This window comes from Rhinichthys klamathensis, unplaced genomic scaffold (genome assembly GCF_029890125.1).
Source record: "Rhinichthys klamathensis goyatoka isolate OS25496 unplaced genomic scaffold, OSU_Roscu_1.1 h1tg000040l_1, whole genome shotgun sequence".
NCBI lineage: Eukaryota > Metazoa > Chordata > Actinopteri > Cypriniformes > Leuciscidae > Rhinichthys > Rhinichthys klamathensis.
The window spans coordinates 13,835,115-13,857,432 of record NW_026606587.1 but is presented as its reverse complement, the minus strand read 5'-3'; the positions used below and the strand labels follow the sequence as shown (position 1 = coordinate 13,857,432).

The 22,318-nt window shown below is 34.8% G+C and overlaps 1 protein-coding gene across 1 annotated transcript; it reads left to right on the top strand.

Annotated features, from left to right (window-relative positions):
* The first annotated feature begins 2,266 nt into the window (after positions 1-2,266).
* arid5a (AT rich interactive domain 5A (MRF1-like)) lies at positions 2,267-21,748 on the top strand. The gene is made up of 7 exons (XM_056246902.1): positions 2,267-2,379; positions 6,659-6,747; positions 14,471-14,636; positions 15,767-15,819; positions 17,478-17,575; positions 17,893-18,046; positions 19,909-21,748. The coding sequence occupies exons 1-7, from the start codon at positions 2,376-2,378 to the stop codon at positions 21,106-21,108; spliced, it is 1,764 nt and encodes a 587-aa protein (XP_056102877.1). The 5' UTR covers positions 2,267-2,375; the 3' UTR covers positions 21,109-21,748.
* The last annotated feature ends 570 nt before the right edge of the window (positions 21,749-22,318 follow it).

Sequence of the window (22,318 nt, the reverse complement as noted above, 5' to 3'; positions counted from 1 at the left end):
ATAACCTTAATCAAGATATCACTCAATATGGACCAGTTAGTTTGAGACTAAATGTTAGTTTGTAGTTAACGAAAAACTTACACCACTGTTCAAAAGTTTGTGGTTGGTAAGATTTGTTAATGTTTTTGAAAGAAGCATTTAATGCTCAACAAAGGCTGCATGTATTTGATCAAAAAATACAGTAAAAACGGTAATATTGTGAAATATTATTCCAATTTAAAAGAACTGTTTTCTATGTGGATATAGTAATTTATTCCTGTGATCAAAGCTGAATTACTCCAGTCTTCAGCGTCACATGATCCTTCAGAAATCACTCTAATATGATGATTTGATGCTCAAGAAACATTTTCATTATTATCAATGTTGAAAACAGTTGTGCTGCTTCATATTTTTTAAGAAACTGTGACAGATTTTTTCCCCAGAATTCTTTGATGAGAATAAATATCTAAAAGAACAGCATTTATTTGAAATAGAAACCTTTTGTAACATTGTAAATCTCTTTACTGTCACTTTTGATCAATTTACTGCGTCTTTGCTGAATAAAAATATGAATTTCTTTCAATCATCGTGTTTACTCGATCATTTGTGATTTTAACACGGTCTAATTTTTTACTTTTTGTTTATTGTATAAATAATTGTATTGCATTATAACAGTTTTAGGATGCCGAATAACATCTGGCAAGGGGACTGCCGATGAAAACTAGCCAGTGGCTAACTCGGGTACGCTTACATTTGTTCTGAATGTTGATCAGTGTACATTGTCCCTTTTCAAATAAACAAATAATTAAACAACAAAAAAAGACTTATAAATCTCATAGACCCCAAACATTTGAACAGTGTATATTTCCAATTAATTGATAATAGAATTTAGATCATTCTTTTCCTACAATAACTTGGGTAATAGGGCATACATCCGATCTTATGCGTTTCAAAATAGATTTAATGCTAGGGTAATATTATATATAGCTAATACTTTAACTAATAATAGTTCAGGTCTCTAGATCTAGTCATAATAGTTCTCATAAAAACATGGGATTAATACTATTCTGACAAAAATGACATAAGTGGCTCGATGCTGAAAACAAATGCACCATAAAAAACTTTTTTGCAGAATTATCTAATTATTTTAATAATTGTTTTGCAGGACAGAGATGTGCATGATTCTTGTTATGCTAAAATTCAGTTTAGTCCCCTTTAACAGTTTCTGAGGTTTCGGTAGCACAATACTGTCCTGATTATCATTTTCATAATAAATACAAAGGGGAAAAACTGAGATCAGTACTTTCACCAGTGTCAGGGTGAAAACCCCTTTCTCGTGCGTTTCCAGTATATGTCTGATGACAGGTTTATAAAGCTATTGGCCCTGTACGGACATTTAGAAACAAAGCTTTTTCAGATTTCTCATTTATTAAACGTTATATGTAATCCACTTTCTTCAATAGTGTATATAAATGCATCACTAGATCATTTTGGCATTTATTTTATTTAATAATATTTTGACAAAAAAAAATCATGGCTCAACTGAAATAACGAACCACCACGTCAACTGAAATTAAGGGGGGGGTCGAAACTGTCGCTTTGGTTAACGTTAGTCACCATTTTAATCATATTTTAGCTTTCCTATAGTAAACCTACTTATTCACACTTCGTGCTGTCACATGACACAATACGTGAAGTTTTGTGAGGATTATTACTTGTAATGACTGTCTGTTTTGCCGCGCTAAATTTAGCTATGAACACGTTGAAAATGCATTACAAACACGATATTTTAAAGTAGGCTTTTCTTAAGCAAATAATGGATTGAAAATTACTCACCCTCTGCTAGTGCTTTAAAACATCTCTTGAATCTGTTTATCAGCGGCGCCAAAATCCAGATCACGTGACGATTACGCAGATTGGGGAGACGTTAGGAAATTTGATTGGATTTATTAATTTATTTACAAAATAACAATTCCAAAATGTATTAAAAAAATTAAAATACCTACATTAGGCTATATGTATATTTACTTTCGAGTTGAATATAGCTTTATTTGTAAAACTGTATAGTAAGCTATGGATAGTTCACCCCAAAATGACAATTCTGTCAGTAATTACTCACCCTCGTGTTGTTCCATATTGCAATATTCAAGCGAAGTGGTATTTAAATAAAAACTAAACAAACAAAAAAAGTCGTGCAACAAAACTCAGAGTCCCAGAGTTCCTGTTGCGCTCGAGTGAGGAAGTGACTGAGTGTCCAATGAGAGGCGAGCTCGCGAGTGACACTGATGTGGAAGCGCGTGCTCAACACTGAGCTGTCAATTACTGTTAAACAAGGACAGATAGACGTCAATACACGCTCCTGAACTCACAGTCTGTGGACGACGCACTTCTCGAAAATGGGTAAGCAGTTATATTACTTTCAATGCACTTAATGTGTAATATTAACATGATTACGGTACATTTTAATGCTTTTAAATGAGTTTTTAACAAGAGTGAGAATGTCTGTGAACTGGTTTTCTAGACTGTGACAGTTTTCCTTAAAACAAATCAGATCCCAGTTTTAGAAGGTTTTAGATTTAATGCCTAATTCATAGATTTAAGATATTATCTACACTGTGCAGAAGGGATCATTGCTTATTTATACATGGCAATACATTTTAACATTTGAAATGATTTGGGAATTATCATAACTATATGTCTATTGACATGGCTTAAAACGAACTAATATTTACCTAGGCCATTTTTATAGCACTTTTTTACATTGCACATATAAGTGATATAATAGTGACTAATATATGTTTTAGTTTCAAAATTTACCATTTCTGAGACACTAGTACTCTAGTTAGTTTTTTGTTGTTGATCTCACTATTATTATTGTTTTTTTTGTTTAGACTAGTCCTAATGGCTATATGGGCTAGTTAAATTAAACATCTTAGTAGAAAAACTGCGAGATTATACAATGAAAATAATTGAGTGTATAAAGAATTTTCACCCAGAAATTTCTACACTGTAAAAATAAATAATTGTTGGTTTAACTTAAAGTATAAGCAACCTGGTTGCCTTAAAATTTTGAGTTAATACAAAGGAGATTGGTTTAATCAACAGAAACTTAAAATATTATGTTATCTGAACCAAATTAATTATCTTGTTGACAAAGTTGATTTGACAAAGTTTTGATCAACATAAAAATTGCTTCCTTTTTTTAAGTACAATCAAATTGGGTGTTTAAGTCATTTCAACTTAAATTACATTAAACTGACTTTAAAAATGAGTCGACTCTTGTATAATTTATAAAAACAAGTTGAAAATTGCAAGAGATAAAGCAATGTAAAAAAATACAGTGTCATAACTTTACATTTTTTACAGTGTAGTAAATTTCACAAACAATTATGACTAAACAGCGAGTAAAATAATGAATTAATTCCATTTTTCAAGTAGAAAACAATTGAAATAGTATTTACACTAGTGAAACTGAAAAAGATGCTAGTCACTACTGAATGTTTTCTTGTAAAACATACTCTGATAATCTTTATTTTATTTTTTAACAGTGTATTAGCCTAATGAATGGTTAACTAGTGAAACTGAAAAAGATACTACTGAATTATTTCAAAATAAAAGTTAAATTGACACTAGTTTTTTTTTTTTGAGTGGTAAGTGGCTTGCCATAGCTATTTCTGTCATTTTAGTAATTTGAGTGACAGTAATAAGGCGTATATATGAGTAACCATAACAAGTTTTGCTCTTTGAGGAAGTGGTTTAGAGAAATAGCAACACATTGCTGTTGAAGCGTAAAACCCCTCATCTGATACACTGACTGCAAACTGATGAAAGTGAGCTAGATAAGCCTAATGGCACAACACACACACACACACATCACAGACATTGATGATAACTATTCAGCGTCCAACTCCTTTGTGATGATATCACAGGGTTATCACATTGTGATGTTGTTTTTCGAGACGAGAAAGATTGCAATCGCCAATCCGGGATGTGACAGATTCACGGTCAGAAGAAAAGCCGCAGTTTGCGTGTAATATCGGCCTGTTAAATGCTGAAATCGAGGTCCCATCGGCATCATCCTTCCAGAAAACAATGCAGAAGTTGCTATCGCACCAGTGATAATATCAGTCGAACTTGTCACAGTGTTTCTGCGCTGTGGCTCAGAAGGGGAAGTGGAATAACAGAAGGCTGTTCAGTGCCCTGGCACCGGAAGCGTCTGAAGCGTCTCTGGATGTTTCAGACACACAGATATACGAGTGTGAAGAGTGGTGAGGAGGCTCTGAGAAAAGGGAAGTGGAGAAGCTGCCCAGAGCCAACATATAATTCAGTGGTTTTGTCAATAAGATGCTGTCAGGTGCCTGATGGTTACGTTGTTGAGCAGCGATGGCTTGATATGCTCGCTCGTGGGACATTTGACCTGACATTGGATGATAAGCATGTAAAAAAAGGCCGTATGTAATAAACAACACATGATTGATTCGGTGAACGTATGCGAGATATTGCTTTTAAGTTTTATTATAATCTGAGGAGGATTCGTGTCGGTTTTGTTAGACAGCACACAAAGTTTTTTTTTAATATTCGAGCAAGTATCACAGCTGTGGTTTATGCATACAGACAGGAAGTAGTGTTGTAATCATGTGGTTTCATATTAGAATGTTTCTCTCTCTCACGTCTATTTAATTCAACGCTTCTAACGCAAAACTGCATTTTATAGAGCAGACGTGCTGTGGAGAGAGAGTTTATGATGCATTCGCTGCTTGTTTTGATGTTTGAGGTCATTGGGATTCCCAGGATTGAGGAGGTCTTGATGTTGTTAAAGTGTTAGTTCAAGTCTGGCATCATTTGCTCACAATCATGTCATTTCAAACCTCTTCTGTGTGCAAAAGAAGGTATTTTGAAGATAGTGTTGTTGTTGTTGTTGTTAAATAAAACTATTCAAAATCGTTTTCTCTAATTGAAATAAAGCTGAAATAAAATATATTGGATGAAAAACTTGAAAGAAAATTAGAAATGTTGCCTTGGCAGCTAATTGAAATAAATTTGTTTAATTACTAAAACTGAAATACAGATTTCAAGCTATATATAAATGTAAATATTTCAAAAATATATAAATATTAGATGAAAAAAAAAATTTAATTGGAAAATTAGAAATGTTATTGGCAAGTAACTGAAATAATTCAGTGGAAGTACTAAAATTACTTAAACTAAAACTGAAATAAAAATGTAACGTAACCCTAACCCTAGCTATATAGAAATATAAAAATGTGACAAAATATAAATATAACATACCCTTAAAACTAGAAAATTATAAATCTTACATTGGCAGCTAACTGAAAAATGTTGAAGTATAAAATAAAATGAAATAAAAATGAATTTAAGCTATAAAAAATATATTAAGAAAATGTTACAAAGAAAATTATAAACAAAAAACCTAGAAAACTATGAAATTATAAATGTTATTTTGAAGATAGTGTTGTTAAATAAAACTATTCAAAATCGTGTTCTCTAATTGAAATAAAGCTGAAATCAAATATAAATATTGGATGAAAAACTTGAAAGAAAATTAGAAATGTTGCCTTGGCTGCTAATTGAAATAAATAAGTTTAATTACTAAAACTGAAATACAGATTTCAAGCTATATATAAATGTAAATATTTCAAAAAAATGTTTGGGGGAAAATTATAAATGTTATTGGCAAGTAACTGAAATAATTCAGTGGAAGTGCTAAAATTACTTAAACTAAAACTGAAATAAAAATGTAACCTAACCCTAACCCTAGCTATATAGAATTATAAAAATGTGACAAAGTATAAATATAACATACCCTTAAAACTAGAAATTTATAAATGTTACATTAGGCAGCTAACTGAAATATGTTGAAGTATAAAATAAAATGAAATAAAAATGAATTTAAGCTCTAAATATACATATATAAAAAAATGTTACAAAGAATATTATAAACAAAAAACCTAGAAAACTATAAAATTATAAATGTTATCTTGGCGGCTACCTGAAATAAATAAGTTATTACTCAAATTAAAACTGAAATGAAAATTATTTGAAGCTATAAATATATAAAAATGATACAAATATAAATATTAGAATATATATATATATATATATATATATATATATATATATATATATATATATAATAAAGGTACTTAAAAAAACTTTAAAAGTGACAAAAGCACATAACAAAATTACTAAAAACTTAAACTAAAATGAAAACTGAAAATTTAAAAATAAAAGTTAATTCAAAACATGAATAAATACTATAAAAGTATATAAACAAGAAATAACACTGTTAGAACAGTGTTTCAGCAGTTTTTGCCTATACAATGTCAGTCAACATGTACTTTCATTGTATGGACTTTTTTTTTTCTTTCCTGTCCCGCGGAAGAAAGAAAGTGATACAGGTTTCGGTTAACGATGATCATGTTGAGTTAAAACTATCCATTTTTGAGTAATCTTAAAGTGACTCTATACTTGTTTTTAAAGTCAATCATATTCATTTATTTGCTATATATATATATATATATATATAACACCTTTATAAAGCTGATCAGTTGGCTTGCTTGCTTTCTCGATATCTGCATCAACACTGAAAACCCCACTAAAACATTTCATTCCCAGTGTAGATTGGCATCGTTGACGTGTGTGTGTAACTGTGTTTCAGTGCTGGACCCTCGAGGAGAGGTCGAATCTGGAGAAGCAGAGCGTGAAGACTGTGAAGACACACAGCAGGAGCTCAATTCACCAAACCAGGTAATCCACTCATGCTTCACTCAAAGCCTTTAGACTCATTTCTGAGAACATTTGGTGGTTTAGCAGAGACTATCATATGACTTCAGTCCAATGCACTATTTTTATTGTGGTTCTGTGGCAAAGGCTGCGTAACAGTTCTCCAAATTTCCGCTTTTTGTTGTTCCACTAAACGACTAAAAGCATATGGTTTTGAGTAAACGATGATATAATGCTTACTATCCCTTCAAGGCGTGAGAACGTATTATCTCCCAAAACTGTAAACATGAATTCGCATGGTAGTTTATGTAAATTTCACATAACTGATCCTTCTGATGTTGCTGAAAAGTGCAAATTTGCTTGTAAAAATAACATCTCACTTCCCCTTTCGATCTAATGACTGTTGCCAAATTGATTTCTGGTATTATTGCAATATTTCGGTTACGGAGAATGCTGATGTCAGGAACAGTAGTTAGTCACATGACATCTGACATGATTGACAATTTGACTTTTATTTAGCAAGAAAATACTTTTTTTTTTTTTTTATCTGTTGTGTGAGAACACAGTGTCCCAGTATATTGACATGTATTTACTCAACAAGTCTTTGCTCCCCTTTTTTTAGTTATTTCGGTAACAGTTTTCGCTTCTTCATTTCTCCAGTACATACGAATAACAAGTGAATAAGTGAGTAAAATGTGGCATGTGTATAGTCATTTCTTTTATGCTACACACACAGATAGGCATATAAACAATGGCAGATGTTTTTTTTCTCTCTCTCTCTCTCTCTCACACTTCTGGTAATTGAAAACAGCGTTTGTATGCTAGTGCAAAGATGCATCATATTTCCAGGGTGGCGTCAGAAGTTGAAAGCCGTGTGGTTTTGGTGGCGAGCGCTGGCCATGCCACTGCGTCTTCTTCTTCTTCTTCAACATGTAGAAGCTCTCATTTTGAGAGTGTTATTGACACGTCCGCTGCAGACTTTACCCACGCACTTTTCCGAAATTTGAATGGTGGAAATTTAAGAGCTGCGAGTCTCTCACAGCAGGGTCTGTGCTACTTTTAGCCACAGTTCGAGAGGGACGGGGACACACACACACACACACAAAACCTTCCTGTTTGAAACTTTAAGGTAGCGTCTAAGAGCTCTTCCCTATTGTGGTCTTGATATGACTGTATTAAATTGAACTAGTGATCTCATGTTTTTGTTGCATATCAAGTGCCCTCAATAGTTTAATGACATGTTGATGTGCATTCAAGCATTACCTCGGCTCTTTTATTACATTTGTGGTTAAAAATGACTTTGTAACAGATAAAAGAGAAAAAATGCCCATAGGTTTCTGAACCCAATTCATTTTTAAAGAGCATTTTTGATCCCAAAGTGGGCGGAGTTCAAACCCGCCTTTTTCTGAACTTTTTCTTAATAAATAATAATAATAATAATTCATTTTATTTGTGGGCGCCTTTCAAGACACTCAAGGACACCTTACAATAATAAAAGACATAATTATACAGAGGAAAACAAAAAAAGTTCTCCGCATATCAGCTCGGAGAGGCCTTTATTATGAATAAAAATGAAGAAAATATTCAAAATGTGAAAATAAAGTACCTAAAGATGATTTAATAGTGGGAATGAAGTGTGTATTGGGTATAGGTGTATTTGATTAGGTTTAATAGGTATAGGCTTTAGGGATGTAGGGACAAGTAGGAAACATAAAAATAATCAAATACACTGAATATTTTGTATAATATACTACTAACTATTTACACTTAGTGCAAAGAAGATACTTTTATTGCTATTTGCACAAAATGTATTATTTTTAATAGACCGTTTTTTGGCAAAACTCATTAACATATTTCTCCTGATTAAAAGATATTTAAACATTTATTCCAAGAACGTTTCTCAACGCTATTCCTCGAAGCTGGTTATTATCAGTGTTGTCAATATAACAGGAAGTGTTTGGGTAGATGGCAATCAGATAAATCTCTATATGAAATTTCAGTGAAGATGACTCAAATCAGGACAGACCGGTGCTCAGTTGTACCCGTAGCAAAAAGCATGTGTCAGTGTGTTTTCTCTGTTGTATTCATGGCTGAAGCGAGGGAAAGAATGAATCAGACTCGTTTTAGATTGCCCCAGCTTTTGGGCCTACATACACATGTATGATATTATTCCCTTTACAGGAGAGAGATTTACCCTTGGGCCTCAATGTTTACTCATTTCGGTACACTGAAAAGGGGCCTTCTTGTCTTCTATATTAGTCAGAGGTTAGAATAAAGCGCTATATGCTCAATATTAGTCATTGTAGAGGCCTTGTTCTGGGAAGAAGTTACCCTCTCTGAGGAACTCTATTCAGTGTGAAACTCACTGACTGAACATTACTTCGGCAGCAAACGGCACGGTTCAACCACCAAAGTCATCAAGTGGAAATCCAAAGCTTTCTGTGCGCAATGCACTGGGGAATTTCTCTTCTCAAGCTGTTATGAATGGTTTTCGGTGTGTGATTGTGATTTAACCAAATGCAACCAAATGTTTCCAAAACATGTTTCCACCAACACAAAAGGTTTAGCTGGTTTTAGATGATCTGTGCCCAAAACTAAGACCAGCAAACCAGCTTAGCAAAGAGAAAGGGCTCATATTATACACATTTTTATTTTAATAGTCCACTTTAGATATTCTAACTTTTCAACTTATTCTACTAATACTCTAATAACTGCTAATCGACATGTAGTTGCAAAGTTAGGTAACACTTTATTTGACAGTGTCCTTGCTAAATATCGTTACATGTACTTACCATAGTAAGAATCATGCACTAAATTATTCATAATTACATGCAACCAAATCCTAATCGTATTCCAACCCTATAGTGAGTACATGTAGTTACTTAATATTACTCAGCACTGTATATGTATATTATAACTACACTGTACGGAAGCGTATTGCATTCACTTGAGGAAAAAAAAATCTACTCTGTTTTTCTGAATTAACGAGTTAATATCTCAGAATTATGAGTTAATTTTTCATGAAAAAAAAGTTTTTGCTCTGTTTTTCTGAATTAACGAGTTAATATCTCAGAATTACGAGATATTTTTTCATGAAAAAAAGTTTTTGCTCTGTTTTTCTGAATTAACGAGTTAATATCTCAGAATTACGAGATATTTTTTCATGAAAAAAAGTTTTTGCTCTGTTTTTCTGAAATAACGAGTTAATATCTCAGAATTACGAGATATTTTTTCATGAAAAAAAAGTTTTTGCTCTGTTTTTCTGAATTAACGAGTTAATATCTCAGAATTACGAGATATTTTTTCATGAAAAAAAGTTTTTGCTCTGTTTTTCTGAAATAACGAGTTAATATCTCAGAATTACGAGATATTTTTTCATGAAAAAAAGTTTTTGCTCTGTTTTTCTGAATTAACGAGTTAATATCTCAGAATTACGAGAAATTTTTTAATGAAAAAAAAGTTTTTGCTCTGTTTTTTTTAATTAACGAGTTAATATCTCAGAATTACGAGAGAATTTTTTCTTGAAAAACATTTTTTTCACTCTGTTTTTATGAATCAATGAGTTACTCATAATTAAGTCATTTATTCAGAAAAACAGAGCAAAAACTTTTTTCCATGAAAAAAGTATCTCGCAATTCTGAGATATTAACTCGTTAATTCAGAAAAGTAGATTTTTTTCCTCAAGTGAATGCAATACGCTTCCGTAACACTGTAACAGTGACACCTTAAAATAAAGTGTAACCCAAAGTTACTTATAGCTAGTAGAATGTCTAAAGTGGACTATCAAAATAAAGTGCAACCAAAATCTAAATGTATAAGATTAGTCAAGGATCGAAGTTTAGTATAATGACCATTTTCTCCATCTTTAAGACTTCTCCATGAAATGAGAATCTACATTGTTAAAAGCGCTATATAAATGAAGATGACTTGACTTGTAAATGGACTCTTTAATAATTGGACAGTTTACAAAAAATGAAATTCACCCCCTGTTTTGCATCCTATGGCTCCTTTAACAGCCAGTTGGTCTGACATGCATCAAGCCACAATGTATATATACCAGCTATGCAATTTCTTAAACCATTAGCTTACATGAACTGATTTTCTGGAGTTTACCAGGAAGCTATAAGTCACGTGTGTTGTTTCTGAGTGGGCGATACTTGACGGCTGGCGTTCATTTCTGCATGCCTTCACTCTTTCATTTCTCACTTGCGGCCTGCCCTCACTCTGGGTCATTGTCTTGTGTTTCTGGGCGTTAGCTTTAGCACTTCCACTTTGGCGTGATCAGCTTATCACTTTGCCACTCAGGGTGAATGTGCTGTTTTTCTGTAGATAACATTCACTTACTTCCCTGTTTCACCAGGGCTTGTTCCTTTCTGGTTATGCAAGAACATCTATAAGGTGTTGAGGTGCCACAAATACACTGCGAAAAAGCCCAGGCAACATTACCAGAGCCGTGATGTAGTGGTTATTTTCACCAACAGAGGGCGCTGCGGGGAATACTGATTACTTCGCGCCGCTACATTAATTGTGAAGAGCTTTACGTGCAGAACAGCAGAGCATTATTATCATCATGTAGCAAAAGAGGATTCAAGGTAGTCACATACTAGCTATTCATGTTAAAGTAATACTGTTTGTATGTGTAATCGCTCCTACTTGACACGCTCTGAGCGGGATTCGAACCTCTATGTCTATGATATGAACCGACGCTAACAAGGACGTTAAAGACCGCAGCCGCTATAGCATCAATCGCTAGTGCGCCTCTTGAGATCAGGGGAGTGAGGTTTACACGCACAGCTCTTACATCGTGTCCTAACCATAGACTGTAAAAAAATATATAAAAATGTAAAAAGTGGGCGTAGTTCGAACCCGCCTATTTCTGAACTTATTCTTCTCCGCATATCAGCTTGGAGAGGCCTTTATTATTAATAAAAATTAAGAAAATATTCAAAAGGTGAAAATAAACTACTTAAAGATGATTTAATAGTGAGAATGAAGTGTTTATCGGGTATAGGGTTAGGGTTAAAAAATAAATGACACACGCATAGCAAATTAACATTTGATAAGTTAAAAAAATATTTTGCATCCGTTTGTTAGTTCATAGACAATAAGTGAGGTTTCAATTTCAGAAATCTGGTCACCTTATATTACAGACATGGATGATGCCCTAAATCGTGCTGTGTTTCAAGGGCTGTGGCCCAATTTACCCCCAGTATACTCTTAAATAGGACATTATTTGAGGGGACAGCTATTTGTAGTGGTGTCTGAAACCATAGGCATTTCATGAAAACTTGTGTTTTTGTCTATATTAGCCTTGCTTTCGGCAAAAAAAAAAAAAAAAAAGAAGTACACTTTTTTACATACTTATACAAATAGTTCTTAATATGGAAATAATATAATTTTAAATCAGTATGCTCATGTGTAAAAATTAACTTTAATGTCATTTCTATTGAAACTTGTGTCATGTATTTAATTATGTTTGTAATTACACACTTGTAATGATGACTTTTCAATTTAGTACATTTAAAATATATTAACTTTAAATGAAATATCAGATTTATAACAAATCAAAAGTGCTTTCGTATGTTAGTCAACACATCAAAATAGTTCTTTAGCATGTCAAAAGTTTAATAAACATAATAATTTAAAAAGTACTTTTTAGTTTGACATTATTTAAAAGTGTCATGAAAGCGAGGGCTTTTTATTTCAGCAATATTATATTATCTGGATGTACAGTTTCTTTTAAATATATTTGTAAGATTTGAAGTACAGTACAAGCGAATTGCACAAGGTCTTTTGATTAAATTGTATAGATAAGTGCGAACTGAGGAACATATCTATCTGATAATCTCACTTCACTTTTTTAGTATAATATACAGTCAATTCAAAAATCATTCAGATATATATATATATATATATTTTTTTGTAGGACACTATAGTTAATTTATGTAAGTGAGGATAGCAAAATAAAGTAAACTGTGACATATTATACCCATTAACTCTTCATAGAGTGAATACCAGTAAAAATATTCAGACCTGATCATGTTTTGCTGAAGTGTTTTTTCTTTAATTGCTAATGCAACCTTTTTACACCACAGATTGAACAACATGAAGCATTGCTTGGTGATTGGTTGAGCTAAACTGGTACTATCTAATTGTGTAGTTAAATTTAACAGCTGACAGATATTCAACATAATTTATTTGCGAGACAGTCTAACAGAAGGACGGACAAAACCAGTGAAATATCAACTGGGAGTTCTTCTTCTCATATTTTATTACCATTTTCTAAACTATAGCGAATAAACTGTGATAATGTGAGAAATGTTGAAGGTGTCTGAACAAATATTTGTTTGACTGTAGATACATTCATTGTGATTTTCAGCAGAATCACTAACTCCCGCCCTCTCTCTCTTGCAGTAATTGCAAGGTTTCTCATGTTTGCAGCACACGAGTCTTGATCATAGCGTGGAGAACAGCACTAGTGCATCTCTCATTTGTGAAAACCCCACCAGTGGTTCGGTTTCCCTTCAAACAGGATGTCTGGTTACTTATTGAAAGTGGTGGTGAAAGCCAAAGCTGTTGTGTTTTCAGTCTCACACTCTGAATATGACTGGAGTTGCATGAACACCTATATCACCTGCAATTTTGCATGAGGCTTTCAGAAAATGAATCAGACAGAAGGTTTATCATGCTATTTGTGTGAAAGTGAAATTTGAAGGTTATTCGAAGCACAATTACGCCGCTTCCTGTAAATGACACAAACTCTCCCACATATATTCATATCTTGCCTATATCGTGTACAGTGCACATGCATACTGTATATTTATTGACAATCGAACTCTTATGTTGGGAACTCCTGAACTAGACAGAAATGGACAATTATGTGAAATAGAAAAATTGTCAAATTTATGCACATTTATCACATTTCACCTTAAAAAAACGCCTATTTTTTTGCATTGTGACCATTTAATTTTCTCTCAATTTTTCACTACCAGGATGTGTCTGGAAGTTTTACCTTTTTTTGTCATTTTATTATTATTATTATTAATGGTGATTCTTATTACTTGAAAACAAATAGTTTTTTATTTAAATCATTAAACAAGCAATACTACCATCATTTACATTGTTTACCATTTGAATATAAGTAATAATTAAAATGCATAAATAAATAAAAATACAGTAAAATACAGAGTATATAATTAATAATGTATAGTAATTGTCATGAAAAAATCACCGTAGCTTATGTTTTCTTCCACCATTTTGGGATATCGCATAAAAAACGCTGGATGGAAACGCCAAGATGCGCATAAATTAAACAAATGTGCTGATCTGATGACAAAACATGCGCATAAACTAGGATGGGATCACATTTACTGAACAAATTATGTGTGAATGATAAATTAAATGTGACTTTGCCTGTTTGGACGCTATACCTGGAGTAACCAGCGAAATACGAAAAATAGGAAATACATAGGAAAAAACCCACATTGGCTTTTCCTACTATTTTTTTTGGGTCATAATTGGCGCCAGTTTATCAGGAAGTGCCGATTTTGAGCTTTTCCACTCGTTTTATGATGCGATATTCCAATTTTGTTCATGAGTTCTCTGGATGAAAACATAGCTAATGTTCGAGAATAAGCCTTGTATTCCTAAAATATTCTTTAAGCAAAAGCACCCAGATATTTGTTGCATTTCTTTGGACAACTTTCGTGATTTTCTGTCTTTTAACCATGCACCATTTTCCCACTAGACCAGCATGGAGATGGAGAACTTGGCATCCACCAATAGCAGCGATGAGGCTTCCAGAACCGACCAATCTGAGAGTGAAGAGAGGACATTTGTGACCAATCTGTACTGTTTTATGAAGGAAAGAGGCACGCCGATAGAGAGAATTCCCCATCTTGGCTTTAAACAGAGTGAGTCTGAAAACTGTTGCATCTCATATAATATCATTTAAATCAGTGCTTTTCAGATGCTTTTGGCATTGAACATCATGTGGTAACTCTACACCAAAACCTCAACTCTCAAAATCAGGCAAATGTAATTGAATAAATGTAAATGTATTTATATATATATATATTACGAAGAGCTGCTTTGGCCCAATGATATTCAAAATTGCTGAGAATTTACTTTCTAAATGGGTTGATGCTTTCAGCAGCCATAATTCACCTCACAAAACACATTGTCATCATAAACCATGTTTAAAACTATATAACTAATTGCATTTTATTATTAACATATAGCACGAGCTGAGAACCACTAATATAAAAAACACTGTATCTGTCACTTTCCACGAATACGGTGTGCCAGGACAATTATAAGCATTAAAGACACAAACTTCATGATTTTTGTTGTAAAAACGGCTTGATAAATTATCTAAAATATAAAAATTCTATAAGATCTTCTCAACTGTATCCAGCTATTGAAATCATTAGTCAAAACTTACTTGCATGAAATCTCAGTCCATTTTCGGGATTGTTAACACTTTATTTTAACGTGACACGTTACTACATGTACTTACTAAAGTAATAACAGCAAATTATGCATAATTACAAGCAACTATTCCTTAACCAAACCCTAACCATAACTCTATAGTAAGTACATGTGGTTAATTAATATATGTGAGTAACTACATCACCTTAAAATAAAGTGTAACCTCTGAATTTTTACAAAAATGTTTCTGTTGACTGCATTTGTCAAGCGCAAACATGTAACAATTTTATTGTAAAAAATATTTGTTTATTAATTTGGTAGAAAACTAGCAAGCCAGACCTGAGTGAGACTGCATTTAGGCTAAATTTGCAATCCTTCTAGCGTTGTTTTAATTACTATATATGAAATATACTTTTTTTTTTTAAAGAAAATCTAAACTGTATTTAGCAGTGTTCCAGAATTTAGTAACATGTTTCCATACCTAATATAAAATTAATAGATAATAAAAAGCGCCTCCTTTTACTGAACTTTTGTTGAAACACTAAAATGACGTGTGCATTTTTGCATTTTGTGGGAAGTGAATCTACATATCACCACTTTTCTTTTTTTCCAGTCAACCTGTGGAAAATCTACAAAGCTGTGGAGACTCTTGGAGGATATGATGCGGTAGGTGTCCTCAAGCAAACAAACCTTTCACAACCTGTTGCTGGTCTATCTCCCCCATCTCTCATTCATGCCACTGATAGCATTATCTTGTCGATATATTGTGCAAGTGTGCCAACTGCCCAAGGCTTCCGCAGCTCACGAGGAAGTTGAGAAGCAGGTCATGCATTCGCCTCTTGCTCTTGCACAGTGGAAACTATGATGGCTTTAGGTCACACCATACATACAGCAAGTGACCGTTATGACCACAATGAGAATAGGGGTCCATCCGCCACTTGCTCTTTCTGTCCAAACCTGCTTCTACAAAGCTTTGTTCTCACTCTTAAGTTTCCACTCTCTCTAAGGTGCTAAAGTGTTTGTATTTTAATAAGTGTGCGTGTGGTCAGTAAAACCGATGTCTATCTGTATATATAATTTTAGCCTTGGTCAAAGGGGGTCTTGTTTTCTTTGTGTGAATGGGGTCTGGGAGTGGAAAGTTTGACCTTGTAAGAGTCATGCAACAAAGAAAAGAGAGCCATTATTGCATCAGACAAACTTTATTCCAGTAACACATCTAAAAATGAATGTGTTTGCTGCCTCTAAACAGACACTTCAGAGGACTGACACCTGCCAATAAAAAGTACCTTGGTCATTAACTGATTTAGCAATGTGTCAGGCAGTATGAGTGGTATTCGCATTGTAAAGCTGAAACCTTTATCAGCCTGTGAAAATAAATTTGGGGTATGTACTTAGACAGATATGAGGCAACCTCTGAAACTAAGCAGTGACTAATCATGAAGTTCCACTATGACAAGAGCTGATCAGACTGATAGTGCAATGCATGCAGTGCACAAACTGTCAAACAAAATGCTAGAAAATAAAATGAAATGTCCCTGAAATTTTGACCGGAAAGCCTCATATTTGGCTATATGTTTTTTTCATTAATGGAGACGCGGTCTTAATGTCGAACGGGTCGGGTACGAAATAAAATTAGTGCTGCTGTCTGATAACGGGTCGGGTTTACCAAATTCCCATCGAGAATTTGCCTGCAGAATTTCATTGTACAAAGTAAATGTGAACGCACCAGTAGAAAGAACTAGGGATGCACCGATATGAACATTTTGGTAAAACCGATAATTCTTTATATTTGAAAGCCGATATATCGGCCAGTAAATCTAAATCCAAATTTTTATATACATGTTGAGAAAAACAAAAGTCTCACCATTAAAAGCCATGTCCCAAACACACAATTATAACGTTCTCATTATAACTTTATGTAGCATATATGACAGACGTCAAATGTTGCATTGAACTGTTGTTAAGTGATTTCAATCATAAATCAGGCGATTCAAATCCATCATGGTGAACAGTGCACATCTGAAGTGTCTCAGCTGAAGGAAAAAATCCATTATTTATCAGCTTTAAGATATATTCCTATTGGGCATATAACGAAAACATTAAAAATGAACATATATCGGCCGATACCGATATAGTGGCCGATATATCGTGCATCCCTTGAAAGAACGTCGAAATCACTTTTATTATGTGATGTGTGGTGTGGCCTTGTCGTTAGCATCTGTCTTGTAGTTGAATCCATGTGAAAGAAGTATCACTAAAGATTAGGCAGTTCAGTTCTCTTTGCTGCTGAGGGTGTATAATAACAACGCTGTGTTTGCTCACAGGTTACAGCGCGGAGGCTATGGAAGAATGTGTACGACGAGCTGGGGGGGAGTCCAGGCAGTACTAGTGCCGCCACATGCACACGCAGACACTACGAGAGGTAAACACACTTGCAATCTCAAACAAACCTAATGATTTGAGGTGTGTTGGTCATAACTAATGATCTTTGCAACGGAAGTGAATCAATCAAAGCTAACTTTAGCTGGACAATAACTTTATTCAAAGTTTGAGATTGTAAAGCCAAAACAATCTCTGTTACTTTAATTTCCTATTATCGCTGTAAAGCTGCTTTGAAACAATCTATATTGTTAAAAGCGCTGTATAAATGAAGGTGACTTGACTACAGTGCAGAACGAGAAGTTGCAATGAAAACTCTTACAAGGGAGACTCTGACTCACAATCTCTTTCTTTGTGCAGATTGGTGTTGCCCTTTGAGAGGCAACTGAAAGGGGAGGAGGACAAACCACTGCCACCCTCCAAACCTCGCAAACAGTACAAGAGGAGCCCTGAGAACAGGGGAAGTAAGCCAGAGAGCAAGAAGAAGAGGAAGATGGAGAGAGAAGAGTGCGAGGTGAGCGGCAAGAAATGCACTTCGATCAAAGGAACTCTTTGTCAAACGAGAACTAGTGAGAACTATGTGATGACGCAAACAGATTGTTGAATTGATTCATTGAAGTGGACTGTCTGAACCAATTAGTAGGAATTAATCTAAGGATGTTCATGCTACTTTACTAGTCTTGAGACAAGGAGGGATCACAAAACAAGTCTTTAGGAAACTTAGATAAAAAAGTTTGTCGAGAAGTTGACTTGAGAAAGCCGGACCAGAGAGTTTGTTTGTTTAAAGTAGTTTAAAGTTTGATGGATGGATGGATGGATAGATAGATAGATAGATAGATAGATAGATAGATAGATAGATAGATAGATAGATAGATAGATAGATAGATAGATAGATAGATAGATAGAAATAGTCAGATGATAGATAGATAGATAGATAGAAATAGTCAGATGATAGATAGATAGATAGATAGATAGATAGATAGATAGATAGATAGATAGATAGATAGATAGATAGATAGATAGATAGATAGATAGATAGATAGATAGATAGATAGAAATAGTCAGATGATAGATAGATAGATAGATAGATAGAAATAGTCAGATGATAGATAGATAGATAGATAGATAGATAGATAGAAATAGTCAGATGATAGATAGATAGATAGATAGATAGATAGATAGATAGATAGATAGATAGAAATAGTCAGATGAGAGATAGATAGATAGATAGATAGATAGATAGATAGATAGATAGATAGATAGATAGATAGATAGATAGATAGATAGATAGATAGATAGATAGATAGATAGATAGAAATAGTCAGATGATAGATAGATAGATAGATAGATAGATAGATAGATAGATAGATAGATAGATAGTCAGATGATAGATAGATAGATAGATAGATAGATAGATAGATAGATAGATAGATAGATAGATAGATAGATAGATAGATAGATAGATAGATAGATAGAAATAGTCAGATGATAGATAGAATGAATAGATAGATAGATAGATAGATAGATAGATAGATAGATAGATAGATAGATAGATAGATAGATAGATAGATAGATAGATAGATAGATAGATAGATAGATAGATAGATCACCCAGCCCTACGTACAATCCAATCCAACGGTATGCAGTAAATCTGAGAGATGCACACACTGCCCGGCCAAAAAAATAAAGTCGCTGTTTGGATTTAAATAGGCAAATGTTATACAAAAAAAGAGTCTATGACTGGATCATTATTGCAGTTATTATTATGTTTCTTGGATGTTATATGTTTGGCAACAGCTCATTGATGGAGTGTGTAGCTTTTCATTTCTTAAATATCTGTAGGAATATGTAGGAAGACTCATCATGTTCATATTCCAGGATAACAACCAAAAATGTATGCACCTCTTGATGGATATAACATCACAACATTTATTTCCATCAAGAGGTGCATCAGTTTTTGGTCAAGATCTTGTATTGTCAAAGCAAGAGTCTGTAACTCTGTAAAGTCTCCTCCAGCACATCCCAAACACTTTCAATGAATTTAAGCTCTGGACTCAGAGGAGACAATGATTCTTCAAGCTCCTCACAACCATTCTTTCTCAATCTGAGCCGGATGAATCTTGACATTTTCCTCCTGGAATATGAACATGATGAGTCTTCATACATGGCTGTTTAAGAAATGAAAAGCTACACACTCCATCAATGAGCTGTTGCCACACATATAACATGCCAGAAACATAATAATTACTGCAATAATGACTCCTAAGCATTTGCCTATTTAAATCCAAACAGCGACTTTTAGTGTATCTCCAAACGTCCTGTGTGACGATCTATCAGTCTGCTCCTTATCCTGACGCATCTCACTTTCGTTCTCAGGAGAAACTGGGATCAGATCATCACTGTGAGAGAGGCATGTGTTCCCATCCCAGTTCGTGGATGCCATCCTCCGACTCTGAGCAGCCGTCCACGGTTCCCAGAGAGATCCCACTCCTTCAGACCCCCATCCCGGCTGAGGTGATCTCTCCCTTGGAGAAGAAGAAGCGTATGGCTCAGGCTAGCCTCACCATCCCTGCTTCTGGCTCCGTGGAAGATGGTACCGAGCTGGAGAGACCCTCCGTTATCCAGCTATCCCTCTCTTCCCAGTCTCCCGCTAACCCTTCCTCTACACGCACCCGGCACTCTTCCGAAGGCTCGCCCCTTCCCGTCTCCTCTCCGTCTGACTCCTTGTCCCGAAGCCCATCTCCTTACTCGGTCTCATCCGAGGACTGTATAGCCGTGACGACCCAAAAGTCTCCCGTCAAAGAGATCGGAAGTAAAACACCTTCTCGTTTGCCAACTCTTCCCACATCCAAGGCCAGTAGCGCCGGGGTTTGCAAGCCTCTCGGTTGTTACCCCAACGCCAACAGCAAAGAACTTGCCAACTATCACCACTACCATTACCGGGAATACCTGCAAGCTGGCCAAACCCATCCCGAAAAAACTCAAAGGAGTCTTTTATGGACCTCGGATGGTAAATCCGCCACCAGACTTGCATCCCACAGGCTTCCCTCGCCCGTCTACACCAAAGCCTGTTGGGTTCCTCATGCCTCAAGCTTCTCGAAAGTCTTACCACGTGATCCCTGTAGGCTACAACCCACTTTTAAGCCACACATGTCCTATCATCAGCACCTCCTAAAGAGGCCTACCACCGATGAAGCCTATTTGAAGAAGATCCCAGTGTCCTCTCAGCTTCGCATGACGACGGACAGAAAAGAGAAAGGAAAAACTATGTTGCCGAAGCCTCTTCCTAGTACCCAGCAGTACTTCTTCCACCCCCATGCCGGTTTAACAATGCCCTACATGCCAACCTTAGAGAGATCCCGGGGAGACTTATCCGAACAGTTGAAGGCTCTTCAACCTGTACTTCTTCCAACACATCTAACAATACCTAATGCTCAGACCCACTCTATGCATTGTCCACCAGTGGGCACCCCCTTTCCTGGGTCTTATGAGGCATCTTTGCCCTCCTATCCTTACCCGTTTCCAATCTGGCATTCACCGGCTGGGTACAACATGACAGGCCTGCAGCCATACTGAACTGTTCTGAAACTACTGGTTCTTATGGTCTAGACTTCTATTGTGCTATTCTAAGTCAACATGAAATCAAAACTGAACCTGTTTATTTTTCTTAATACATGTTTTAGCCATGTTATTCAAAGAAAACAAGGTCTTGAAATGTAATAACATGCTCAGAGTCACCACTTAAAGTCCCCCTGTGGTGAAAATCCAGCTTTTAATAGTTGTTTATATGTGTATGTGGTGTTTTTAATATGCTTTAAGACAAAGCATGTGTAAATTCATAAGTCGACAGCATTGCTGAGTATTTTCTGCTTAAAACTGCAGTGAACCAAAGACAGTCTCAAAAACACGGTTTGAAATCGCTGGTGTTTCTGACGTCACAAACGACCTTGTAACCAATCAGATCAACGTGTGATCGTCAACCAGTGGATCTCTGAGCTGAGTGAGTGAGTGGAGGCGGGGCTCATTTGCATATTCATAGAACCTTGTATACTAAACGAGGCAAGGGTGTCGAGTTACATTCAAGATATTTTAAGGCATAATAATTATTTGAAAAGGAAAAAACGTTCAAATATGTCATTTTGGTGAGTTTTAAGGGATAAATTATTGACTACGGGGGACTTTAAATTAAACCAACGTGTGCTGGCTGTTTCATTTCCTTCACTCTGATGTGGAACGGTCAAGTCCATTTTCATAATCAAGTTTCAGGACCATTTTACAAGAAGTAAAATGGGTTGTGAATTGTTTCATGTTGATTTTAAAGACTAATGCCAACTGGAAGACTGTTTCATATGAGGTCCTGTAACTGGTAGAGCGTCACTTGCAGCACCATATTCATGGACTCGATTCCCAATGTACACACATACTGGCAAAATGTGTCAGTGAATGCACTGTAAATCGCTTTTGATGACCAAATGCTGTTAAAATGTAAATGTTACATACGTTGACAAGTTTATCTATGTAGCTATATCTGCCAAAGAGAATAGCTTCTTAGTTGAAGTGGAACAAGTGTACACAATATTTCAAGCCATTCATCTAATGAATACAAATTACTTGTGTACGATTCAGGGTCCAGAGTAAATAATCAATACTTTTTATATTTTTATGAATCATTTCCAAGGCTAGTCTGGCTTAAATTAGAATTTTCATATAAGGGGAAATCCTTCAAAATTGTATTTTTATGTTTTATCTTTATATTACAGTCTCAAGGTACTTGGCACAAGATGTG

Bases quoted from the DNA above. Each gene is read 5' to 3' on its own strand.
- arid5a (XM_056246902.1), top strand. The intron at 15,820-17,477 runs GTAGGTGTCCTC...GTTTGCTCACAG, and splicing joins CTCTTGGAGGATATGATGCG to GTTACAGCGCGGAGGCTATG. The intron at 17,576-17,892 runs GTAAACACACTT...TTCTTTGTGCAG, and splicing joins ACACGCAGACACTACGAGAG to ATTGGTGTTGCCCTTTGAGA.